Consider the following 27,640-nt stretch of genomic DNA (forward strand, 5'->3'; position numbering starts at 1 on the left):
AACCCTCTCGTTTGTCTGCATCCTTCTTAAAATGTGGTGCCCAGAACTGGACACAGTACTCCAGATGAGGTCTAACCAGTGCTGAGTAGAGGGGAACTAGTACTTCCCGGGATTTGGAAGCTATGCTTCTATGAATGCAGCCCAAAAGAGCATATGCCTTTTTTGCAGCCGCATCCCATTGTTGGCTCCTATTCAGCTTGGGATCTACCACAGTTCCAAAATCCTTCTCACTTGGAGTATTCTTGAGCCAAGTACCCCCATCTTATAACTGTGCTTTTGGTTTCTTTTTCCTAGGTACAGAACATGGCATTTATCCCTACTGAATTTCATTCTGTTGTTTTCTGCCCAGCACTCCAGCCTATCAAGTTCACTTTGAATTTTGTTTCTGTCTTCCAGGGTATTAGCTATCCCACCCAATTTTGTGTCAGCTGCAAATTTGATAAACATTCCCTGCACCTCCTCCTCCAAGTCATTAGTAAAAATGTTGAAGAGCACTGGGCCCAGGACCCCGCTCATTACCTCTCCCCAGTTTGAGAAGATCCCATTGATCAGCACACTTTCACTCCGATTCTGTAGCCAACTGTGGATCCACTGGATCATTGTTTCATCTAGCCCACTTTGAGCTAGTTTGCTCATCAGGATATCATGGGGCACTTTGTCGAAAGCTTTGCTGAAGTTGAGGTATATTATGTCCACAGCATTCCCACAGTCCACAAGGGAGGTGACTTGACCAAAAAATGAGATCAGAATCGTCTGGCAGGATTTGTTCTTGACAAATCCATGTTGGCTTAGTCACTGCATTTTTTTCAAGGTGTTTACAGATGGATTGCTTTATGATCTGCTCCAGAATGTTCCCAGGGATGGATGTCAGACTGACTGGTCTGTAGTTCCCAGGTTCCTCCTTTTTACCCTTTTTGATGATAGGAACAACATTGGCCCTCCTCCAATCATCTGGCACTTCACCTGTCCTCCATGATTGCTCAATGATAATAGACTGAGAGTTCTTCTGCCAGTTCCTTTATTACTCTAGGGTGCAGTTCATCTGGCCCTGGAGATTTGAACTCATTCAAAGTAATTAGGCGTTCCTTGATCATATGCCTATCGATCTCATGCTGCAATCCTGCCCTTTCAGCCTGTACTTTGCCTTTGCTAGGGGGGTCATAGACCCTCTTTCGGGAGAAGACTGAGCCAAAGTAGGAATTGAGCACCTCTGCCTTTTGTTTGTCATCTGTTATCATTTTGCCATCCTTATTTAATAGCTGAACCACCATTTCTTTCCTCTGTCTTTTACTATGCACGTAGCTGAAGAAAGCCTTTGTGTTGCTTTTAGCATCCCTCGCTAACCTCAGCTCGTTCTCAGCTTTAGCCTTCCTGACGCCATCCCTGCAATTCTGTGCTACCTGCCTATACTCTTCCTTTGTTGCTTGGCCTTCCTTCCACTTCCTATATGTGTCCTTCTTTGTTTTCAGGTCATCTCTGAGTTTTTTTGTGAAGCCACATTGGCTGCTTCTGTTGTCTTCCACCTTTTTTTCTTGTTGGAATTGTTTGTATTTGTGCCTTTAGAATTTCCTTTTTTAGAATTTCCTTTTTTTCCTTTTAGGAAGAAGCTTCCATTAGCACCAGGGAAGGATTAAAGCTTCCCCCACCCCATGTGCTGCAGTTCCAATGAAAATCAGTCCTCCCATCATCCCTGCTATTACATTCTTTTAAACGTTTCTACTTATGTGTGTTGTGTCACTTGCATCTAGTTTTGCCCCTCAGTAGCAATTTTTCCTAAAAGGGAAACAGTTTTTCCCAGAAAAAGAGTGGAAGCTCCATCTGTTAGCTCTGACTCCTCACATCTCACTAATGTCGTATTCATAGAATTCTGCAGTTGGTTCCGTCTCAGATTACATGTTTACCAAATCAATTACATGAATGTCTGAGAAAGACAAGCAGAATTTGCCCATGTAAGAGCAGGCAGGCCAGAGGGCAATCTTGAACAGACAAATAGCTGGGGCAAGGAAAGGGTTATGCAGCACCCAACTCCCTGCTGATGCCTCACCTGCCCTCCACTCAGTCTGAAACTGCTGCTTTGACTTAAGGAACAGCACTCTGTTGGAAAAGAGCAGACACAAACACATAACATGTAGGGCTTCTTCACACAGAGTTTTTATCCTGCTATTGAGATTGGTTACTCATGGAAGTTTGTGGGTCCTTTAGATGATGTCATCAACCTCCAGGGCATTTCCCAGACTAAATTACCTTTATTCCATTTTTTAAAAGATTGAGGATAATGAGCTATCAATTTACCACACTTGAATTCCCTTGTGAAAATAGGAAAACCTGCAATAAAAGGAGCTAGACCACAGCACCATCTAGTGGCTGCATAATGAAACATATGGAAGACTCAGATGAAGGGGAAAAGGAGGGGGAAGGAAGCGTGTCTAAAGGGAGTCCATCATGATCCTGCATTTAAAACAGAAGCAGAAAGCCCCATTTTAAATGGAAGATTTTAGGCTGGTGTAGACATGGTCGTAGTTTGGCCCTCGGTTACTCATGGCAGTGGATGGTAGGCAATGAGTGAAAACAGTGCTGTAACATTTCATATTTAACATTTAATTTTGCAGGCTATAAGAAATCAACACATTTAAACTCATTTTAAGTAGCCATAGCCCTCATGAAATATGTTAAATGGTCCCCTATAAAAGGTTTGAATGCTGTAGCCTTGGGTACAGACAACACATTCCTATTGGCAGAGCAATGTGCTGTTGTGGTAACTGGTCTTATATATACTGAGTTTTCCTTTCTTCCATTAATGGGATAAATGGCCATATGGAGTACATTATTAATTTGTTGTTGTTCAGTCATTAAGTCGTGTCTGACTCTTCGTGACCCCATGGACCATAGCATGCCAGGCCTTCCTGTCCTCTGCTCTCTCCTGGAGCGTGCTCAAGTTCATATTCATTGCATTGGTGATGCTATCTAGCCATCTCATCCTCTGCCATCCCCTTCTCCTTTTGCCTTCAGTCTTTCCCAGTCTCAGGGTCTTTTCCAGGGAGTTTTCTCCTCGCATTAGGTGGCCAAAATATTTGAGCTTCAGCTTCAGTATCTGTCCTTCCAATGAGCACTCAGGGTTGATTTCCTTTAGGATGGACTGATTTGACTTCCTTGCAGTCCAGGGGACTCGTAAGAGTCTTCTCCAGCACCACAGTTCGAAAGCATCAATTCTTCGGTGCTCAGCCTTCCATATAGTCCAGCTCTCACAGCCATACGTTACTACTGGGAAAACTATAGCTTTGATTAGACGGACCTTTGTCGGCAAGGTGATGTCTCTGCTTCTTACTGTGCTGTCTAGGTTTGCCATAGCTTTCCTCCCAAGGAGCAAGCGTCTTTTAATTTCATGGCTGCAATCACCGTCTGCGGTGATCTTGGAGCCCAAGAAAATAAAATCTGTCACTGCTTCCATTTCTTCCCCTTCTGTATGCCAGGAAGTGATGGGGCCAGATGCCATGATCTTCGTTTTTGTAATGTTGAGTTTCAAACCAGCTTTTGCACTCTCCACTTTCACCCTCAACAAGAGGCTCTTGAGATCCTCTTCGCTTTCTGCCATTAGGGTGGTATCATCTGCGTATCTGAGGTTGTTGATAATTCTCCCAGCAATCTTAATTCCGACCTGTGATTCATCCAACCCGGTGTTTCTCATGATGTACTCTGCATATAAGTTAAATAGTAGGGCGACAATATACAGCCTTGTCGTACTCCTTTCCCAATTTTGAACCGATCGGTTGTTCCATGTCTGGTTCTTACTGTTGCTTCTTGACCCTCGTACAGGTTTCTCAGGAGACAGGTAAGGTGGTCTGGTACTCCCATCTCTTTCAGAATTTGCCAGAGTTTGCTGTGATCCACACCATCAAAGGCTTTAGCGTAGTCAATGAAGCAGAAATAGTTTTTCTGGAATTCTCTTGCTTTCTCCATGAGCCAGCGAATGTTGGAGATTTGATCTCTAGTTCCTCTGCCTCTTCAAAACCCCGCTTGTACTTCCGGTAGTTCTCGGTTCGCATACTGCTGAAGCCTAGCTTGTAGGATTTTGAGCATAACCTTGCTGGCATGTGAAATGAGCGCAATTGTACGGTAGTTTGAACAGTCTTTGGCGTTGCCCTTCTTTGGGACTGGAATGTAAACTGACATTTTCCAGTCTTGTGGCCACTGTTGAGTGTTCCAAATGTTTTGGCATATTGAGTGCAGCACTTTAACAGCATCATCTTTTAGGATTTTAAATAGCTCAGCTGGAAGACTGTCATCTCCGCTAGCTTTGTTGTTAGTAATGCTTCCTAAGGCCCACTTGACTTCACTCTCGAGGATGTCCGGCTCAAGTTCAGTGACTGCACTATCATGGCTATCAGGGACATTACGATCTTTCCTGTATAGTTCTTCTGTTTATTCTTTCCACCTCTTCTTAACCTCATCTGCTTCTGTTAGGTCCCTGTCTTCCTTGTCCTTTATCATGCCTGTCTTTGCACAAAATGTTCCTTTGAGATCTCCCATTTTCTTGAAGAGATCTCTAGTCTTTCTCATTCTGTTGTTTTCCTCGATTTCTTTGCATTGTTCATTTAAGAAGGCCTTCTTGTCTCTCCTTGCTATTCTCTGGAACTCTGCATTATTTGGGTATATCTTCCCCTTTCTCCCTTGCTTTTTGCTTCCCTTCTTTCCTCAGCTATTTGTAAAGCCTCATCAGACAGCGACTTTGCTTTCTTGCATTTCTTTTTCTTTGGGATGGATTTCGTTGCTGCCTCCTGAACAATGTTACGGACCTCTGTCCATAGTTCCTCAGGCACTCTATCAGGTCTAATCCCTGAAATCTATTCGTCACCTCCACTGTATATTCATAAGGGATATGATTTCGGTCATACCTGAATGGTTTAGTGGTTTTCCCTACGTTCTTCCATTTAAGCCATAATTTTGCAAGAAGCAGCTCATTAGCTGAGCCACAGTCAGCTCCAGGTCTTGTTTTTACTGACTGTATGGAGCTTCTCTATCTTTGGCTGCAAAGTCCATAATCAATCTGATTTCGATATTGACCATGTGGTGATGTCCATGTGTAGAGTCGCCTCTTGTGCTGTTGGAAAAGAGAGTTTGCTATGATCAGCGTATTCTCTTGGCAAAACTCTATTAGCCTTTGTTCTGCTTCATTTTGTACACCAAAGCCATGCTTGCCTGTTATACTGGTTATTTCTTGACTTCCTACTTTAGCATTCCAATCCCCTATGATGAAAAGGACATCTTTTTTTGGTGTTAGTTCTAGAAGGTGTTGTAGGTGTTCATAGAACCGATCAACCTCAGCTTCTTCAGCCTCAGTGGTTGGGGCATAGACTTGAATTACTGTGATGTTGAATGGTTTGCCTTGGATTCGTACAGAGATCATTCTATCGTTTTTGAGATTGTACCCCAGTACTGCTTTTCCCACCCTTTTATTGACTATGAGTGCTACTCCATTTCTTCTAAGGGATTCTTGCCCACAGTAGTAGATATGATGGTCACCTGAATTAAATTCGCCCATGCCTGTCCATTTTAGTTCGCTGATTCCCAAGATGTCGATGTTCAATCTTGCCATCTCATGTTTGACCACCTCCAGCTTACCTTGATTCATTGATCTTACATTCCAGGTTCCTAAACAATATTGTTCTTTACAGCATCGGATTTTCTTTTCACCACCAGATACATCCACAGCTGAGTGTCCTTTCAGCTTTGGCCCAGCCGCTTCACTCTTTCTGGCGCTACTTGGCCCAAATACCCTCTGCTCTTCCCCAGTAGTATATTGGACACCTTCCAACCTGAGGGGCTCATCTTCCGGCATCAAAGCTTTTAGCCTTGTGATACGTTCCATGGGTTTACTTGGCAAGAATACTGGACTGGGTTGCCATTTCCTTCTCCAGTGGACCACATTTTGTCAGAACTCTCCACCATGACCTGTCCGTCTTGGGTGGCCCTGCACGGCATAGCTTATGGCTTCACTGAGTTACGCAAGCCCCTTCGCCACAACAAGGCAGTGATCCATGAAGGGGACATTATTAATTACAATACTATTAATGTTACAGCATGCTGGAAGTATTGCTACCTTGTTTTCCATTAGAATTTGTAATGAAATGTATTATACAATAATGTAGAGCTACTGTTTAGTTGTGACCACTGTTCATTACACAGGAGGGATGCTGTATTTCTAGACATGTTCTTCAAGAGCTCTCAATTCACCTCCAGAGATAAACATGCATCTATTCAGATACTCTTTGGACAAAACAAAACTGAACCCTACAAATTATCTGAAGCATAGACAGCTCCTGTGCCCTCTTCTATTTAAGGGGTGCCTCCTTTTCAGTCACATAAAGTAGCCTTCCCGAACCTGGTGCCTTCAGATGTGTTGGCTGGGGATGATAGGAGTTGTAGTCCAGCACAACTGGAGGGCTTCTATGGCAGGTTTAATTTATGAATGATGAAAGAACCCAAATGAGGCTGGCATGAAAATATCAGTTATCATGTCTATTTTTGTCTCTGACCATATTGCTTCAGTACCAAATATTCATTTCCTCTTCCAGCATACACACTGATAATAAATTATGTGGAGAAGGGTCAGCATACAGATCTAATTCCAGATACATACAAAAGCATAGGTGATACACCTTTCTGTGGTGAAACTACAATCCACAGCATTTCAGAATTCCCCCATTGAGTCACGTATAAGGGACTTTTGTTTGCAAAGAGTTAAATGTCCGTTTTCCTGAATTCTCCTGGTGGTGCAAAGTTTCAGGCAATGAGAGGTGGTATCATTCTTGTCATCAAGCTGGAATGCATCATAGGCTACAGCCATCCAATCAGAGCTCAAGTTGAGGGTTTATATAGAGATATATTTCCTCTGCAGAACAGTCAGAAAGTGCGCAGTGTTCAGATTGCTTAAGAATCAGCGGGGCTAAGCCTTTTGCTGCTGTCACCGTCATTGCACAGAGCACGGCACAGTTTTTGCACTGTCATTGGACTGGTAAGTGCAACACCTCTAAATCTTAATTATACTAAATACGAACCTACCCACAGGCAATTTTTTGAAGAGCCAGTTGAATGACTGCAACTTTTTAGAGCTCAGAGACATTATGCTCTGAGCTTTATTGCCTATATGCTCAAGGGAGCCTTGAGAGATCCAGGGCAGGTTTTCTAAACAAATAAGCTTGGAAATTTTACAAGCACAGTGTGGCTCACCCTTTGGGGCAGTTTCAGACAAGAAACAAGAAATACATTGTATAAACCCATCCTAAAATAGCAGAGACTGAAGAAATATGCATAGTCCAATATTTATAGAAAAATATGTATGGTGTTTAAGGCATGAATTCATTTATTGCAGTGCACTATGAATTGTAGTCATGCTTCTGTATTGGTTCATGCTTCATACTGCTTTTCCTATTGTGAGGTATTGCATTATACATCCTGTTTTGATTTTGATGCTACTTTAGAGCTCAAGACACAGTGTCAGCTTGCAGAAAACGTGTGAACGTTTGCGAGTTCTTTAAAGTTTTGATAAGCAGCTAAGCCATTTTCCATCTGCTAATAGCTGAACGCAGTTCCAGCGTGTCTCTTACATGTCCATTTCCATCCAGGCAAGTTGCCATTATTCGTTGCTCCAGATTGCTTTTGATTTACATTTTCATATCATTACAAGTGGAGTTTTTTAAGGATGGAATTCTCCTCTGTATCTCTGCCAACTTTTTAATTTAAACTGTGCATGAAAGACACAAAAGCTGCTTTTCCACTTTCGGTTTGCATCTTGATGGTTCTTTGTTACAGACCAATGGGGTCCAGTTTAGGGGGATAAGTGCTCTTGGATGCCAAGGCACAGATCCAGTCACGACCTAACCAACACCAATCATGCATCAAGAATCTATTAAGCTCTGCTTCTTCAGTGTCACTGGCATTTTGCAGCTGTTTGTTACCTGAATTGAGAAGAACTTCACTCCAGCAGCACGCTCAGATAGGGCTTGATCGGACTGTAAGGCAACAGCTTGATACACAGGCTGGATTCCACATGCACTGGGTCACATGGCCAACTTGCAACCATCTGCCCTGCAGACAGGGCTGAGCTGGGAAACCGTCGGGAGAGGTGCCAGTGCAGCATTGTTGCACAAAGCACCAGACCTGTTTGAACAAGAGCCAGTCCTCCTGAAGCAGGAGCCAAAAAACAAGAATCATGGCAGAGATGGCTGCAGCGAAAGCAGTGGGAAACCTGCTACTGACATTTCCCGTGCACGTGGCCAGCCACACAGAAGGCCTACAAATCCCTCCTACCCTGCTTCTATTGTGGTGGCCTCAATGGGAGTAAACGGACTAATTGGCCAGGGGAAGGGCTACACCAGAAACGGGAATGGGCTATATCTTGATAAGTAATCGTGACTGGCTGGTTGCCACCTGGCCAATGTGTGCCTCCTAGCCAGGCATTTGTTTGAGATCAGCCTCACTGAAACTCAGTTTTTAAAGTGCACTTAATGAAATCAATGCACATGCACAGATGAGCAATGATATACAAATACAATGATTTACTTATTATTTACATATACAGATCAGCAATGACATGATGAAATCCATGTCCATATACAGACGAGCAGTGGTTATTGCTTGGTTCGTTGTTTTGGGGTGGGTGTTCTTGCCTTTTTTTTTCAAACATAGACAGGTGAAGTCATCCCTTACTTGGTTTCCGTGAAGCTGCGATGCCCTGGATAGACTTTGGGAAGCTGCCCTGGACTTGTATAGGGAAGTTTCTTCCCAGGAAAGGGTTCTGTCAGGATTCCAGCCCTTGCCAGCCTAGCATGGAGGCAGGCAGATGCCAGTGCAGGGGGTTCCAGTGCAGACAGCCAGGTCAGGGATTGCTTTGAGCAAGAAGTCAGGTTGATGGAGGTGTTGGTAACCAAGCGGGTACAGTCAGCCTGGTGAGGGCAGAGGGGAAGATGACACCCAGCACGAGGATGACGATCTGCATCCCTAGAAAGACTGCTGGCTGCTTGAAGCCTGGGGATGTATAGATATAAGCCCCACAAACCAGAACAGAGAGCTTCAGCTATTGGGTGGTATAGAAATGAAATAAATTCATAAAATAATAAACAGAAGAAGCCAAGAGGCAATCCTTCATGTGGCACCTTGCTCGAAGAACAGGACTAGGACATGGAAGTTTTTGGAACCCCAGCAGTTCTGTTCTCCAATGCACAGCCCTCTCTTACACATGGTTACATTCAATGGGACTTACCCTTAAGTTTGTGTGCATAGAATTGCAGCCATCCAGCCCAGTCTTATGTTTGCTCACCCACTTGGTTCCATGGGAAGTACTTACAAGTAAGTATGCCTACAACTGCAGCCTTATGCTGCAGTCCTCTGCATGCTTAGCAGGGAGTAAGCTCCGTTGAACTCAGTGGGCTTTATTTCTGAGTGAATGTTCTTAGGATTGCAGTGTAAACTTCTTAACCTAAATATGTAAGTGATCAAGGCCCTCCATAGTGGTGTCCAACTGTTGGATGTGTAGACTAGACATGGGCAGTGAGAACAGCAGAAGCACCATTAGCACAGTGTGAGAGCAAGTTAGCCATTTTGGTAATAGTACCAGCAAAGAGCTTTGCAGGGGTAACAGACTTCTACATATATATTTCTCTACTCCGTTTTCCTATTTAACTGACTTTGCAAAAATTACAAACTGGCAAGTGAATGGGTTGAAATGGGTATTTAAGTCTCCATCGACCTTTTATGATGCCTATTCCTTCATTTTCAGTTCCAACAAAAGGGTGGCCTGAATCAGAGCTGTACTGGTTTGTCACCTAATTTGGCAACAGAAACATGATGTGCCTGTTTATTTCCTAATACCTTCCTGAGACATTGCTCTTTGTCGCTACATGCATAGATGAAATAACCCCAGGCTTTATAAAGATGAGTTAACCACTTTCTGGGGTTAAGGTGTTGGCTTTTAATGGAGCAACCTACAACTCTGTGTTCTCATACTTTTTGTAAGAGAAACCCTCTGCCATATCTAGGTTAAAAACACATAGAGACTTATTAATACTCTTACATTATTCATACTTTGAAATAGAATTAACAAATTGCTAATCACCAACAGTATCCCAACTGATTTCATAATTGGTAAAAGAGACCATAACACACTCTCAAGTGTTTCTTCATGTGCATCAGGCTCCTGTGTGAATCTGCTTAAACATCCCACTGAGTTCAATGGGACTTTCTCCCAGGTAGCTGTGTTTAGGCTTGCAGCCTATTTGTGAACAGTGCTTTCATCTAGACTGGCATTCTCTTTCATCTTAATAATCTAAAAACAGACTGAAGTAGAAGTATGCTCCACAGAAATCAATGAGACATTTTCATATTGCACATATGATAGGGGAATTAGATTAGTTCAACTTCCATATCCAAATCCAGAAAAGTTCTTCAGAATCCAGGAAAGTTATATAGAAATTCTAACTTTAAAATGCAAAAATTGAGGAGAGAATCCAAGTATAACTAGCAAAATTTCTTCTTGTGGAAAGGGGAAAAAATTGTACTTCAAATAGGTTGTTCTTTTTTTGTCATTATACAACAAGCTGACAACAAATGATACTATTTTAGAAAATCAAAAGTGACTTGATACAGACCTTGTTGCCCGTAGTGTATGCACACTTCTTTTATCCTATTACCATCTCTGGACAAACAGGGTTTTGCAGGCTCTTGAAACACTACAGAAACCCGCAAAAAACTGTTTATTGTAGAAACTAAAGGCAATAATGCTTTCAACTTTCTGGAGAATCTAAGTGTCTGCCTCCAGTCTATCCCTATTCATTATTCCCATGTAATGGTTTGGGACCATCTTGTGGTCCAGGAGAGCCTTGCGGGTTGATCACCAGGTTTGCCACCACATGTTGGAGAGAAGACAGCATAAGGGATTAAGGAAGATCAGGGGCTAACCTTAACAGCTGGAACTTTAGGTGTGTGTCCCATGATCAAAAAGATTGAAATCCACAGCCAGATTCATGTTGGAGCTCAGAATGGACAAAGAAGAGAAAAGCAGCTAAGCCCATCAGCCTGTCACCCTACCCCACACCCCACCCCCACACACTGCAAGGATATTTAAGTTATGGAATGGGGGAAAACAGTGTAATCCAATCATTGCCCCATTTTACAAGCCTGACGTTATTATTTTGTTTTCAGAAACCAGCAAAAAGAAGAATTAAAGAAGTGAACCAAACCAGTGAAAATAGGAACCTCTTACCCAACATGATGAAATCACTCATCATCATCTCTGTAATGCTGAGTGCTCTTGTCACAGACATCGCATCAGTAAGTTTTGCAACTAGCAGGAACAGCAACCGACAACCGCTTGTGCTTATTTCCATTTTTGACCATAAATGCGAACCTTCCCCTTTCACCATGGTCCAAACCTATTTTTAGACCTTCCCCACTTTTTTTGTTTATTGCTTGTACATATGGCTGATTGTGCTTTGTGACACAACAGTAACTTGGCACTTGTAATAACCAGCCAAATCCATTTACAGGTTTCTTTTAAAGCAATGTGTGGACTTCAGCTTTCCTGGTCTCTGCACCTTCTCATCATGTGTGCCTCTTCTTTCTTTCCATTTCATCTCAATTTCCTCCCCTGCATCTGACTTTTTCCCTCTGCCCTTCTTCTGTCCCCTAATTGCGCTGGAGGCACTTCTTTTTCTAATCTGCCTTTCCAAGCTCCCACTCCTCCCCTTACCTTTTTGAGCCCTGCTGGTCTATATCTTTCCCAGGCCTTTGATTCCTCTACTCCCTCTTTCCCGATGCCCTTCTGCCTGCTCCTCTGTATGATCAGAGCAGCTTAGAAACCATTCTGCCTGCCCTGACCTTCTGTGACATTAGAGCAGCTCAGCCACTCATTGTGGGCGGGAGGCTTCCTCGCCACAAAATTATTTGGTGTGTAATGTGATATCAATACAGACGTTTGGAGGTTCCTGCTATGCTTTAGAGCAGGGGTGGGGAACCTCAGGCCCAGGGGCTAAATCCTGTCCTCCTGGGGCTCCCCAGATGGCCCTTGTCCCTTCCTCTGGCCCCACTTCCTTTCCCCCAACTACTAATTGCTTGTTGGTTTCCCAGCTTTGCGCAGTTTTCCCCCATTCTAGAAAGTTGAAATGTCTTTCCTAAAGATTAGTTACTGCCAGTAAACTTTAAGCTACTATTGGTATCTTTGGTACCATCTCTTTTTCCTTTAGCAGTACCCACCATTGGTACGTGGCTCCTGAAAGCTTCTCTGAAATGAATTTGGCTGTCAGGCTGAAAAAGGTTCCATACCTCTTTTTTTAGAGAAAGCACCCATGCCGTTAGAGACAGCCTATAAAATCCCAAACCTTTCTCAAGGAAAAGTTAAAGGGCTCCTTCACACAGGGCTTTTATCCTGCTATGGAGATTGCTTACTCACAGAAGTTTGCGGGTCCTGTACACGATGCAGCCCTCCTCCAGGGAACCTCCCGCTCTTTGTGAGCTCTATTGTGTTGTTTTCCATGGTGACAAAAGTCCAGCATTTTCCCTCCTTCCACCATAGAGTCGATATACATGAGGGTATACTGGTTAAAGTCGCTTTAATAAAACAACAGTGCCACCTAGTGGCTGTGTAATGAAACACATAGAAGTTTAGTTTTTTTTTAAAGCCACATGGAAAGGACCCAATCTAATCCAACGAAGATTCCAGAAGCAAAAGCCCGGGTAAATTACAGGATTTTTAGCCTTGTGTGATGAAGCCCAAAGTTCTTAGAGGAATTCGAAAGAAGGCAATTTGGACCTACAAGCTATTAACAGTTATTGAACCCTAAAGACTGCTGTAGTACCTTGCAGAGTTTTTGTTGTTATTTTCTGGTGCAGTTGTTATTGGTTGCACTCAGATCTAAGAAACATCAAATCACAGCCCATCAATTGTCTCTGGTCATCAACCTCACTTGCCTATGGGATGGAAATAGTGACCCACCTCGTACATTGTGAGGGCAAATCACTTAAGAAAAAAAGTTGTTTAGGAGCTGCTACATCTAAATGACCCTTTCCCATAATTTCCTTAGAATAACTTACCTCTTATTGTTATTTCTCAGACTCGCCATTGGCAGAAATGGCACAAACTAGCAAGCAAAACTAAATATGAACATAAAGGTAAATAAATATTTGAAGCTTTTGTTTTCGTATAAAAACTGTTACTGTTTGACAAAGGGCCAAACTTGTAACAAAATGCTGATGGTTTTGAAAACCAGTTTTGAGAGAGAATAGCTGGGAGTAAAGAACTTCTAGTGAGGCCATTAAGTGTTTTGTTATAAACATTTGCCTGTAATGTGAGGTTTGGCCCATAGTGTTTAATTATGTTTTAATGCATTTGTTTTATTATTGTTTTAATCAAGGTTTATTTATGATTGTAAGCTGCCTTGTATGCTATTTTTCTTGGTAGAAAGGTGGGGTACAAATAAAATAAATAAAGAGCATGGTCACAGAACACATATCACATAGTCTTATGTTTTATATACAGTAATTTTTGAATGTAATTTACATAACACAAATCACATAGTCTTACGTGTTATATAAAGTAATTCTTTTAATGTAATTTACAGGTTGTAACTGTTTAAACGGAGGAACCTGCATCACCTACCACCTGTTTTCTCAAATAAAACGCTGTTTATGCCCGGAAGGATATACTGGAGATCACTGTGAAATAGGTATGATACTTTGCAACTTTTCCTGTTTCCCCCATCACATTATTTCTCGTTTCTTTCCTTCTCACGAGGTGGTGGTGACACTTGAGGTGTAGCAATAATTCCTCCCTGGTTCCTGCCCCTTTCCTTCCCCTTGGACATTACTGGTGGATGGGGACTGACATGCTGCAAGTCTGCAACCCTCAGCACACTTACTTGGGAGTAAGCCCCATTGAACTTAATGATGGTGTGTGCTGAATCAACAGAGGACATTGATTCTGAGCTTGGTGGGGTGGGGATCAGATCTGTCTCCCTTAGTTGCAGGGAGGCATTTTACCCTCTTCTCCCTCCAATCAAGAAATGTGCTCAAGCATTTACATGGCAGACACATGGTTTGAATAATGCACTTCTTTGGTGCCGTCTGGTGCTGCTGTTGCTGAGTGGACAGATTTGGGCAGTTTGGCAGGGGGGTTGCCTTGAAGCAAAGGGGAAAATCGTCAGTGGGGGGCTGGGATTGGGCGCAGATCTTTCCTTCCTCAGCAAGGCTTGAGTGGAGGCAGGAGTTGCCCTCAAACCATGTGCTCTCCCCTCCTTGCAAGGAAAGGAGAGAGCACAAGCCCTCATGCCTGTCAAATCTTCCTGCAGCCCTGCAGCCCATTCTCAATGCCTTTGTCATCCTGAGCGCACCCCCAACAACTGAAAACAAATGCCCACAGCCAGTTTCTTCCGCTATTGGAGAATTTCACAGGCAGGTCATGCCGCTCATATTCTGTGGGCTGGAAAAAATACCATTTTGCGTTTGGGGAAAACACGGGGCAGGCTGGGGGAAATGGCAGGAGACACCCTGGAGGGTAATGGCGTCATTTAAACAGCCCGCAAACTTCCGTGAAAGAGCCATCTCAATAGCAGGATAAAAGCTCTGTGTGAAGAAGCTCTAAGACTTCAACCCTATGAAGTTCCAGAGAGAGTGGGGGTGGGGGGCTCCCCCATAGTTCCTTCAACTGAACTGGCATTTCCTATACACAGGCAGGATGGAAGGGCAGCCCCATAATAATCAGGCAGATTGAGTGTCCAGGGACAGTGGAAGCCAGTGTGGCGGAGATGAGTGATGGGCCCCAAAACATATGTGAGAAAATGGGTTAGGCCTCTGATCTCCAGAGCACATGGAACCACTGATGCTGGATCCCACAGACAGTGAACAGTGTCAGAAGGGCTTTTGTGACTCGTGTATGATACATGCCATATTGCCATGTCTAGGTATAAATAGAAGTGCCACAAACTAAACAAGAACAACAATTGTGACAATGACTCTGCTGATTATAAATACAGAAATCAGGCAACTGGAAATGTAAGGCGCTTAAACAAAGGGAACTTAAAGAACCTAAAGGATACCAATCAAACCTTCCAGTTTTCCACAAGGCCTTTCTTTGTCAATTTTTCACAACAGAAATGGGATTGGAAGCATTGTGTGTGTTAAAAGTTTGTAGGAGCCTGTGAAATGATGCTTGGGTACTCACTGCACCTACTGGACTCCCTTTTCCCACATGGCTATTAAAAGTCTCCTTTGTCTCTGGTCCCCTTAAAGGAGGTAATGAAGTGGCCTGTTCCCTCTTGTTTGCTCTCAGCCTCCAAACATGTAGGGTCAGGTGACATGCTGTCCATCTTGTTTATGTCCTGTATGAATAAGGGCAGATTAATGTATAGATCCTTACATGATAAACATAGGCACCTTATGTATCATAATATCTTGGTATACAAGCATTTTCTGTGTTTAAAACTGTCTGTCTGGTCTGCATGGATGACAATTGCCCAACAGAATAACTGCCCAAGGGAGATCCTCCAGGTCCCCTCTGTTGAGTTAAAATGTGTCTTTGCCATCAAGAATTTTGTGGACTCTGAGCTTAGGTTTTATTTCTCCCTGCTGCTGCTATTGACATGCTAGGGTGTTGTTGCTTTTTAAAATCATTTGTACTGTGATGTAGGAACTGGTTGATTTTAACAAGCATTACTATTGACACAAGTGGCTGGATGTCTTAGGGCTCCTTCACACGGAGCTTTTTTCCTGCAATTGAGATTGCTCCTTCACGGAAGTTTGCAGGCTCTTTACATGATGCTGTGACACTGCTGTGACCCTCCAGGGCGTCTCCTGCACTAAATGCCCTTTGTTCCATTTTTAAATAGATTGCAGATAATGACCTATCAAATTACCCTGTTGTGTTCCGCTTCAGTTTCCTCTGTGAAAAGAGGAAAAGCGGCAAGAAGAGGAGCGAGATCAGTGAAAGATAATGGAAGACTCAGATATGGGGAGAAGGAGGGAGGAAGGGGAAGGGGGAAGGAAGCGCGTATAAAGGGAGTCAGTTGTGATCCTGCATTTAAAATGGAAGCAGAAAGCCCCATTTTAAATGCAGGATTTTAGGCTGGAGTAGAGATGTCCTTAACCATGGCCATTTCGATTTGGGTGTCATCTTATCTTACCTTCAGATGTGGAAAGTCAGTGTTATACAGGCAACGGGGAGGACTACAGAGGGACTGTGTCAGTGAATGAGAACAACGAAAGATGCGTGGCTTGGGATGCCTCCATGCTACAGAGATTCCCTTACAATGATGGCATAGAGAATGCCATGGAGCTTGGATTAGGCAAGCACAACTACTGCAGGTAACTGAAATGCTGCCGAGTATAAACATGTAGGTCCATTTGCATTCTGTACAATGTTTTTCCCCACCCCACCCCAGGTCTATTGTTGCCATGTCCTTTTGAGCAGACTCTGCTAACTGACTTAGACAATTCTCCAAGAATATCAGCTATGATCTGCATTCTAGTGAATGTCTGGATCTTCCAGTACCAGATAACTTATTCATACTCAAATCTGCAAGAGATGCTTTCCTTCCATCTTTATTGTGGATAATAGAGATTCAATATGGTGGTTTCAGGATGACCAGGTACAAGAGACAACTGTGCTTCTAATATTAAAGTAGGGCATTCTTTTTGGCTGGGGCAACTTCTCCTGCCTCACCTACTGAAATCCCTCCTTTAGGCAACCATTAAAGGTGCAGGAGTCCTATTCTCTTTTGCAAATAGTTACACTAAGTGTTTTGCAGGGCTAGTGCCCTACAGGAGACTTTCACAAGCATTACTAACAACATATCTTACATTAATTTGAAGAGACTATGGGTGTTTCTACATTAAGCAAATAACCTGAAAAAATCCACATCCTGTCCGGAGCTTCCTGCTTTCGGTTTCTTTGCAGGATTAGGAAGGGCTCCTTTATACGGCAGCCATGTGGTTTGAATTGTGGGAGTGCCTCCCTCCCTCCCTGGTATGTGTGCAAGGTGGTGGGGGGGAGAGTCTTGTTTTCGTAGCTTCACTTCTGCTGTACTCTTTTCTTGCAGTCCCCAGGAAACCTCTGACTTACTTCTGAGTAGACATAAAATGTAAGGTTGTGCCATAACTCTGCAACCCTTGGCACACTTACATGGGCATAAACCCCATTGAACTTAATGGGGTGCTCTGAATCAACAGAGGATGTTGCTTCTGAGCTTGGAGGGGTGGGGGATCAGATGTGTCTCCCTTCGTTGCATTTTACCCTCTTCTCCCTCCAAGTGAGAAATGTGCTCAAGCATTTGCATGGCAGACACCTGGGAATTGAGGAAAGTCCTTCCTCACCAAGACTTGAGTGGAGGCAAGAGCTGCAATTGGCAGGGGATTCTTGCCCTCGCACCTGTCAAATCTGCTTCTGCACGCCTGCTCCCATCCTTAATGCCTTTTTCATCCTGACCATGCGCCACCAGCAACTGAAAACAAATGTTCACAGCAGGCAGATAGAGCAGTTTCTTCCGCTATTGGAGAATTTCACAGGGAGGTCATGTTGCTCCCATTCCATGGGCTGGAAAAAATACCACATTTATTGCATTTGGGGAAAACACAGGATAGGGTGGGGGAAATGGCGGGAGACACTCTGGAGAGTAACGGCATCATCTAAAGAGCCCACAAACTTCCGTGAGAGAGCCATCTCAACAGCAGGATAAAAGCTCCGTGTGATGAACCCCTATGCCAACCTCTTCAAGCAGTTTCTGGTATTACTGTGGATCAATATTTCTCAAGGCAGTGTTCTATTGTTTTCCAGAAATCCAGATGGCCGATCTAAACCATGGTGTTATATTAGGAAGGGATATCGAACTTCTTCAACACCCTGTAATCTTCCCATGTGTACCAAACGTAAGTTGTTACTTAGAGTATCAGATGGTATGAACCTCAAAATCAAGAAATCCAAATTCTGCTTCAAAAAACAGAAAATTCTGTGTTCTAGGAGCTAATTAGATACAGATATGCCTAACTTGCAAGATGTGTTCTCATTGCAGTGCAGAGAAGGAGGGGAAGCAGGGACCAGAGGGGAGTGGTATAAAAATTAGGGTTATGGAGAGCATTTACAGGATCGAGTCTAATACAATTCAGGCTATGCTGAAAGTTGACCTGTGAACAGTTTCAGAATGAAGATAGTTGTCTCAGGGGAGCCAAAATGTTCCTTAGGGGGGAAAACATTGCTCATTTTGTTCACAGCCTATTCGTTAGCCAGGTGGTTTCTGTTTCTGCACCATTTTTTCTTTGGCCCAGTTATCTTCTTTCTGGAAACAGTGGCCAGTCAGATTTAGCTCTATGATGTTATCCCTGAGAGCAGATGATGCCAGTTCAGTGGACACTGTATCCTGCATCCGATTGCCTTTGCACTGAATGCCCAAACACTTGTGGATCCTTTAGAATCCCCCCTCCCCCCTCTTTGCAGGAAGGCATTTTTCACACAGTGCAGCAAAACTGTTTGTAAAAAGCACTTTCCTATTTCACCTCAAATTTGATCAGCATTAACATAATGTAGAGCAGAGGAATATAAAGAAGCCTGCATTAGGCAGGACTGAGATTCAGGCTGAGCAGCAAACCTGAGACATGAATTAAGATAAGTAAAGTAGTATGTGTCTTCAGAGATGCTTCATACTTCATCTGGAACCCCAGGTACAGCAGTGTTACACGAACAATTCTCATAGTTAGCAAAAACGTGAAAGCAAAAATATGTGCTGAGTTCTTATGGACACTACTGTTTTCAATTTGCTGTCATAGCCAAGATGTTTTCGGTGTTCTCTGATGTCCAGTAATGTGGGATGCAGTGGAGGCTGGTGGCTCCAATGTCAGCTATAGCTCCTTCAGAGTTCTGACTGGTTCTGATTGAAACCCGGAGCAGATTGATAGCCCCACTGACATTGGAGCCACCAGCCTCCACTGGTGGGATGGAAGTCACTTCTGAAAGCCAAGGTATGGCCCCATAATCTTGGACAGGCTCACACATGTACAGACAACACAATAGGGTGTGTAAGTGAGGCATGCTTCAAGATGTGGATAAGCAAAGGGATTTGGGCTAACCAACACTTTCAACAATATTGCACAGTGAAGTCCTCTTGGACTGTGCTATTGCAGACTGCAATTAGGGGACTGCATTTTTACATTCTTCCTTATTTCAAAAATAGTGGTGGTCAAACTGCACTTTAGACTCAGACTCAACTATTTTGCCCCAAACCAAAGAAAGCTCTTTTTTCTGAGCCCATTTCTAAAATGTGAAAACACTGTTCAGTGGACATCAGGGTCTTAATACTTGTGGATCAGGCTTGTGAATACATCTCACAAGCCTGAGCTATGTCATCCCACTCCTTTCCCTTCACCTGAAACAAATCTGGTGGCAGCAGCAACAACTGAGAGGCCTTCCTTCCTCCACAGCAGCTGGAATGTTGAAGCAGCAACATCCCAGGCACAATGGACCCTGGGAAGTGTAGCCTTCTAAGGTGCCTGAGAACTCAATAGAGACATCTGATGCCCTGGAAGTGTACCAAGGATGCTGCTGACTGAGCATGTTCAGAACAGGTGGAAGGAAACTCGGGCTATACTGTCTCCAAGATACTTGATGTCCCTTCTCAAACACCCTACATGGAAAAGTATATGCCCGCCACCCCCAGCATCCATGCTGACCTACTTCCGCTCAGAAGCTCAGTTTACTGTCAGACCTGGAAATGATGCTTGCTTCACGATAGAGTCAAACAAAGCAAGTTGGAGCAATGCATATTCCGGCCAGAGACTCTGGAAAAATAACGAGACAAAAAATTGTCAATGGAAAGCTCACATGTTGAGTAGAAGGGTCTTAGCGTAGTCCCCTCCCTGATGTGTTAGTTTCCTATCTGAAGGGAGCATTCAAAGTGGGGCAATCCCAGGAGAACTTTTCCATGTGATCTTGCTGAAAGTATTTATCAGCCCTAAATCTTGCACTAGAAATGTATGGGGTCAGCCAAAATGCGCAGATGGATCTTGCTACCATCAAGAACCTATATTTTATTGTGAAGCACTATGTGTTCTTCATTTGAGCAAATCCTTTAGGTTCTTTCTTCCTTTCACAGAATCCACATGTGGTCAGAGGAGCCTTCGCAAGACCTTTAAGATAGTAGGTGGGCATAAGGCAAACATTGAATCTCAGCCTTGGATCGCAAGCATCTTCTTTTCCAGTAGGGATGGTGCTCCAAGTCAGTTTATTTGTGGTGGTAGCCTCATAGATCCATGCTGGATCCTTACAGCAGCACACTGTTTCACTAGCAAGTAAGTAGAAACTTTTTTTCTTCTCTACTTCTAAGTTGTTATTTTTCTACACAGAGGTTCTTCAGTCAACATCCAGTGCTGTAAAAATAGGGCTGTGACCTGATCAAAACCATCTTAATAGATTAACAGCTGAAGGCCATGATTGTTTACTCAGAAGTAAGTCCTGCTAAATTAAATGGGACTCACTTTATACCTGATTACCTGGAAGTTAGCCCCACTGAACTTCTTAGTAGACATGTCTAGGCTTGCACTGTAAGTCTGCAACCTTATACACATGCACCCGAGAGTAAACCCACTGCAGTCTGCAAACTGCCTTGCGCTGTAAGAGTACAGGTTTTAAGTAGATGCATATATGAATAACTTTGGATAAGGGTAAAACAACCCTTCTGAAAGAAAAACACACACACACTTTGTTTTTAGATGATTCACACACAGATTACAGCAGGGAGGGACCATTTTAGGAGTGGCTCATTCACCTCCTGTGAATGAGAAGGGGGAATGCCTTCTTCTAAAGCAGTGCCCACCAGCTGCAGTTTTTGTAAGTACTTATGTTTAAAATAATACATTTGCTAAAATTATTGCCTTCTTAATCGGGAGCACCCTTTTAATTGACCAGACGTCTAAGTGAACATGGTATATCTGTGCTAAGCAAGGGAGATGGAGAATTAATAGATCTGAAGATGAATGGAAGTGTTTGAGAACCTTTGGGAATGTCAAACAGAGTATTGTAAAAAGCAGCTCATTCCCTCTGTTATATTTATTTATTTATTTATTTATTTATTTCTATACCGCCCAATAGCCGAAGCTCTCCTTTTTGTGCAAATATATTTGTGTTTTGCTGATTCAGAATAAGATGTTCTGAATTTTTATTATTTTTAAAATAGAGAATAGCTGCAAAGGCTGGGGCATGGAAAATTTAAACCCCACTCTCTCCTCTAGAAAAACATTATAAGGCCCAAAATTACATTATTAATTTATATTAATAATGGTGAAGCCACAGACATAATATCATGAGGCAGAGGACAGTGTAAAGGTGGTAGCAAGAGAACAGTAAACAGCATTATGACAATAGGTCCATACAAATCTTCCTGGAATTCATGTCTTCATTCCTTTGGCTTCTTTTCAGCACTCCCAGCACATCCAAGTACACTGTTTTTCTCGGAAAGTCTGCAGTGAATGCTACTAGTACAACTGAGCAAAAATTTAATGTGGATAGGATTATCATTCATGAGGCATTTTCACAACGAGCAATGGACTTCAACAATGACATTGGTAAGGTGACCTCTCAGCTTCCTTTCTGAGTCACAGGCATATTTCACAGGGGACTGTGCAAAATAAGGGCACATTTCAGTGGGAAATGGGTCAGAACACACCATTTTACATGTTCCAGTGCAATGACATCAATTCCATATTAGCAAACAATATGGGGGTGAGGAATGTAGAAAATAGTTTGTAAAAGATACAGGTACTCATGAGATCCCCTTCTTTTTCCAGACTAGTCGCTAATGTGTAATCACTTGGAATTTTTTGTAAGATTTCATCCTGTGTCTGGAAAAAGCTTGCTTTGGGGGAAGTCAAGAGTCAGCCAGAATACTTTAGTGGATATGGTGTTGGACCTAGTAATTCTAAATTAATTCTCCTTGGCTGATTTAGGGGACATCACTATCTCTAGCTAGAGAGCCTCTGCTATCTTATATGTCTACTCAGAAGTAAGCAGGACTGCATCACTCAACAGCACTTTCAAATAGCACTTATCTACCCAGAAGTAAGCATGAGCATCATGTCTACTCAGAGGTAAACAGGGCAAGGCTCAGAAGGAAGCAGGACTGAATCACTCAGTCACTTCATCTCTTGGTCCCACCAGTCTGCCCCACAGAGAAAAGCTCTTATCTCTAATAAGAGGACCCTATGAAAAGGAGCCTTTTTCAGTGCTAAGCATGGAAATGCATTAAATGCTTTTTCCTCTATTGCGGGGGGGGGGGGTTCCTATTCAGCCTATACCAGGCTGGATATGAAACCCTCATGGACCTCATCAGGCCCACAGGCTGGAGGTTCCCCATCCCTGATCTGTAGCCTTTGACTCCCTGGAAATGCTTATGACTTGGTGGTTCCATGATGGTAAGAACTGGGAGGAGAAGTTGCACATTACAAAGTCGTTATAAATTTTTAGTAGTATTGACATTTTATTTACTGTATAGCAAAATAAACAGAGAAGCCCTTGCAGTCTACATTTTTAGTGGAGTTTGCAGTCTAAATTATTATTGGGGGGACAACAGGGAGGGGGAAGATGAAAATGAGCAAATGCACTTACATGATAAAATGTGTAATTATCTGGAAAAGCAGTTGGAATGGGTAGTTCTAAACACCCAATTATGCAGTTTTTAATCAGACGTAATGATGGAAAGCTTCCTACTTAATGTGGACTCTTTATTTCTTTTTTAGCCTTAATAAGGATCAGATCATCTTCTGGCCAGTGTGCAGCAGAATCAAACAGTGTCAAAATCATCTGTTTGCCATCTCAAGGCTTATCACTGAGAGATAATTTCCAATGTGAAGTTTCTGGCTACGGAAGAGAAAACAAGAGTAAGTGGATGCCATTCCCACTCCTGTCTTTTTAATCTAATGCCAGTTTTATGGTGTGTGAGAATGCCGCTGTCTTGAGTCCGAATAACAAAGGCTGCGTGAGAAAATTCTCCCCTCCAGCTCTCAAGGCAATTAACATGCCACACTCAGAATAAATCTTGCAAATCTGTTTTTGTTTGTTTGATGTGGTGTAATCCCCTGGAGTCAAGTTTAGGAGTGTGGCTGTTGGGCATGAAGACATTCAGTGAGGCAGGCTCTGAAGTTCTTCCTTCATTTTCACCCATTAAGTAGACAGTTAGCATCACAGGTCACGGAGGAGAGTCCCACACAAATGTTGTGTCTCTTGTTTGCAGCTAGCATTTACTACTCAAGGATTCTGAAATCAACTCAAGTGCACTTGATATCCCAGTCCTTGTGTCAGAAATACTACGAGGGTCACGAGGTGAATGACAACATGTTCTGTGCTGGGGATCCGCACTGGAAGACTGATTCATGCAGTGTAAGTTTGCTTATGTGCCATTTATGAACTCCATGACAGCAGAATGGTCTCCGGCTAATGCAGCCCATGTGAACGGAATACTGACTAATGCATGGCTGAAACATTTAGAATTGAATTCTTCCCCATCGCAAATATCTTGTGGCAAGGCATGCAGTCCTGTTTTGTTTCCCCTGGTGCGGAAGGGCTCCTTGATGCTTGTTGTGAAGGTGCCAGTATCTCTTCCTTTCACCATGTCCCATATTTTAAAAAGGAGTCGCTACTTCAGGCACATAAACAGTGTTGGCAGAATTTCCTAGAGATATTACTTAGGGTGCAATCCTATGCATGTTTAGACAGAACAAAATCCTACATCTCCCAGCATTCCCCAGCCAGCAAAAGTTGTGGGACTTTTTCCTGTCTAAACATGCATATGATTGCATCATTATTCATTTTTGCCCCTTCCAGTGCATCTACTCAACTCATATCCAGCCCTTGATTTAGATTCAATTATCCTGATGACCATTGGAGTATACTAACCATCATTCCTGTGTTTTGACTTATCAGGGAGATTCTGGTGGTCCCTTCATTTGTGAGGCCAATGACAGGATGGTGCTCTATGGGATCGTCAGCTGGGGTGATGGCTGTTCTCAGAAAGAGAAGCCTGGAGTCTACACAAGAGTCACAGAATACCTCCCATGGATCGAATCTCACATGAATGGAGTCCACTTCAGAAGTTACTACCCTCCTAAATGAAGATGGGGACTTTCTTTGCAGCATAGAGCCTTGGTGTTAACCATAATGCCAAACTCATGGAAACTGAGCCAGATAATGTCACAGTGCAAGTCTTTCCTCGTTAGAGGCTACCTCTTTAGACTTTTCATGGGGTTAATTTTTAACGTTCATGTCATTTTGTCTGAGGCAGAAATCTCCAGCCATCACTGTGAACAATACAAAAATTGTCCCATGGGAAAACATGAAAATATTTAACATTTAAATAAGAAGTGTTTTGCCAGTTAGTGTAATCTATATGTCAAATTATCTGCAGGAATCAGCATTATACTATGCCAGTAGGTTTTTTAGTAAGCTTTTAAAATCAGCTATTAATTTACTAATGGTTGGTGCCATCCAGAAAAACACAGTTGCCCCATTGTATTGAATGGGGCTTAAGTGCCTTTAATATTCTCTGTGTTGCACTGTAGGTTTTTAATTTTTAAAAATCTAATGGATAGCTTAAAAAAAAATGTTGAAGATGCAAGCCAGCAGCCATTTTGATCCCCAAATCTGGAAACAAATTTGAGGGCAATAAAAATAAAAAATTGCAAGGGACTCACTGGGTGCTCATCAGCATTCCACTTCCTGCCAAAAGAATACTGAAGCAAATAAATAGAAGGAGCCATCTTGAAATTACTGCTAGACTTATTCTGATCATACTTCACATGTGAACAGTGCTTTGCTGTTTTTAGTTAATATCCTCATAACTGTCCCAGAGGGACCATTCTAACATACATGGAATTGAAGTCAAGAAACTGTGAGTTGTCCCCCAGGCCAACCCAGGACATTTTGCTGAGAGGTTTGCAATGTTGCAAAGGTTGCTGGACCATAACTCAGAGACTTCATGCTGCTTCATTGGTGTCCCTAAGATATTGTCACCCCAAGCTCACAGCTTGGCCTGGCTCTACAATCAAGCCAGCCCTGCTTGTCCACAGTAACTCAATAAATTAATAGATGAGTAGAGAACTGAGCACAGGTCTCCCACATCAAAAACCCAAACCTAGGCACTGGGCCATAGACCAGAAAGTTTATTGACAATAACTTTGGGTCAAGGGCTCAAATGCAAAGCCCATTGAAATTAATTGGAGCTGGGCGTGAGAAATAATATTTTAAATCGAAGTTAAACATTTCTGGCATTTTAATTTTGTTTTTAAATGATAATTTTCTACAAGCAGAAGAGTTAGTTACCAATGTTGGAAAAATAGTGATGGCAAATGTATATTTTTAAAAAGAAGTAGTAGGAGCAGCTTTCAAACAAAAATATTTGGTTTTTAAGGAAAATATACATTCAAGGGTTTAGTTACCTCTGGCTTAGTGTAAATACAACTCCACGGAACTGCTGAGATTCATGAGATGAGAGTGCTGTGTTTTAATATGGTTAATGAATTAATGTATTTCAACAAAACCCACCAGTACTTACCTCCATTTGGCATTCAGACAATCTCTTTGGATCGCCAGTTCCTTTCTTAAGGACGGTTCCTATCATATTTGTTTGATTCTGTGTAGAACAATGACAGGATTTCAGCTGTCAATGTTTTATTATATGGTGACTAAATTATATGACTACAACCCCCACTGGTGTTGTATGGCAGGAGTAGGCAGTGGGTAGATCTCCAAATGTTTTAGACTTCGAGCATCTTGCCTAAAATCCTGCATTTAAAACAGGGATTTCTGCTTCTGTTTTAAATGCAGTATCACAACGGACTCCCTTTACAAGCGCTTCTCCCCCCTTTCCCCTTCCTTTTCCCATTCATTCATTCATTTCATTTATATCCCGCCTTTTTCCCTCCTTAAGGAACCCAAGGCGGCGTACATAGTCCTCCTCCTCCTCCGTTTTATCCTCACAACAACAACCCTGTGAGGTGGGTTGGGCTGAGAGTCTGTGACTGGCCCAAAGTCACCCAGCGAGCTTCCATGGCCAAGTGGGGACTAGAGCCCGGATCTCCCGACTCCCAGTCCAACACTCTAGCCGCTACACCACACTGGCTCAATATGTTTGATTGGTCTAGTTCCTCTTATGGCGGGTTTTCCTATTTTCATAAGGGAATTCAAGCAGAACTCAACCGCTGCAATTTGATAGCTCATTATCTCGGATCTTTTAAAAAATTGAATAAAGGTCATTTAATGCGGGAGATGCCCTGGAGGTTGACAACGTCATCCAAAGGACCTTGGTTACTCAAAACTTTCATGAGTAACCAATCTCAATAGCAGGATAAAAGCTCTGTGTGAAGAAACCCTTCAACTCCCAGAAGTCCCTGCCAGCATGGCTAATGGCCAGGAATACTGGGAGGTGAAGTCCAAAACATCCAGAGATCTACTTTCTGCTCATCCTTCTGTATGGTACAAGCATGTACAAGGCACAATATAAACCAGAGAGTTAATCTGGTTTAACAGATTCCCTCTCCTCAGGAAAACCTTGGAAATTGCAGTCCTGTGAGGGTGTGGGGTGGGAGCTAGGAATCTCTAACAGAATGCTTAGAACTCTCACCAAGATACAGTTCCCAGAATTCTGTGGGGCAAGCCATGACAATTAAACTATTATGAAACCAATATAAGTTGGTAATATGGATTTGATCATAGCCATACTGTCAGGCTCTCTCATTCTCAGGGATGTCCTAACTTTGTCTCTATTTCTGAAATCCTTTCTACTACCCCTTACTGAGTTTGCAAAGTCTTATATACTCACGCTGTGAATGTGGATGGACTTTGGCAAACATGAAATATGGGTGGCCCCTCATAATGAAGAACATTTGTAATATATTGTTTGGCAATTGGCAATGCACCTATTTTCTAAGACTCAAAATAGTAATATCTTTTTTAAAATAAGGTTTTATTCAATGAACATGTTATATATGTGTGGGGGCTGGAACCCTTTTTGTTATTTAATTATTTTACTTTGTTTAACTTATTGTTTATAAACTATGGGTTTAAAAAGCCAATAAAATATTACTGTTATGTGGATTCCCCTTGTTTTTATTGCCTGAGACTCATAAGGTTACGATATGTCTTGTAATTTAAAACTTGAACCCATTTTAGGTAGTTGTGTTTTATTCTGAAGCCATAACATGCACATTGTAAGGGAAATTTGAGGAGTCCAGAAAGAGCATCTGTCTTCTCCAGCAAAGGGCTGACTGTTGTGGCTGCCTCAGGAGGTGGATGCTAGGTGGTGTGAAAAGAGCGGCATGGGCAGCAGCCTTCCTGAGCCCTCTGGGGTTGGAGGACAGATCTGTGTGTACCACATGGCTTGCCTTAGACACCCTAAGACAGCTTCCCCCTACCCCCTCAGATGCGGTGGAGGATGCTGTCCCATCACCACCCCTGAGGTAAGACTCAGAAGGCAGTTCTGATCCACTGTGGTGCAGGGTAATGTCAGTATCTGGATAGAATCATAGAATAGTAGGTTGGAAGGGGCCTACATGCCCAGTTTTTTCAGTCTCTCTTCATAGGGCTTTGTTTCCAGTCCCGTGATCATCTTTGTTGCCCTCCTCT

General features: G+C 42.8%; 1 protein-coding gene across 1 annotated transcript; it reads left to right on the top strand.

Moving 5' to 3' along the window:
- Positions 1-6,898: 6,898 nt before the first annotated feature.
- PLAU (plasminogen activator, urokinase) lies at positions 6,899-27,111 on the top strand. Its single transcript, XM_084841440.1, has 11 exons — positions 6,899-7,012; positions 11,197-11,325; positions 13,104-13,161; positions 13,611-13,715; positions 16,173-16,347; positions 17,816-17,907; positions 20,124-20,319; positions 21,446-21,591; positions 22,762-22,902; positions 23,256-23,401; positions 23,945-27,111. The coding sequence occupies exons 2-11, from the start codon at positions 11,263-11,265 to the stop codon at positions 24,131-24,133; spliced, it is 1,311 nt and encodes a 436-aa protein (XP_084697566.1). The 5' UTR covers positions 6,899-7,012; positions 11,197-11,262; the 3' UTR covers positions 24,134-27,111.
- The last annotated feature ends 529 nt before the right edge of the window (positions 27,112-27,640 follow it).

Source organism: Heloderma suspectum, chromosome 3 (assembly GCF_057233095.1).
Source record: "Heloderma suspectum isolate Gila_16-S chromosome 3, 16-S_ref, whole genome shotgun sequence".
NCBI lineage: Eukaryota > Metazoa > Chordata > Lepidosauria > Squamata > Helodermatidae > Heloderma > Heloderma suspectum.

Bases quoted from the DNA above. Each gene is read 5' to 3' on its own strand.
- PLAU (XM_084841440.1), top strand. From the start codon at position 11,263: ATGATGAAATCACTCATCATCATCTCTGTAATGCTGAGTGCTCTTGTC. The intron at 20,320-21,445 runs GTAAGTAGAAAC...GCTTCTTTTCAG, and splicing joins GCACACTGTTTCACTAGCAA to CACTCCCAGCACATCCAAGT. The intron at 22,903-23,255 runs GTAAGTGGATGC...TCTTGTTTGCAG, and splicing joins CTACGGAAGAGAAAACAAGA to CTAGCATTTACTACTCAAGG.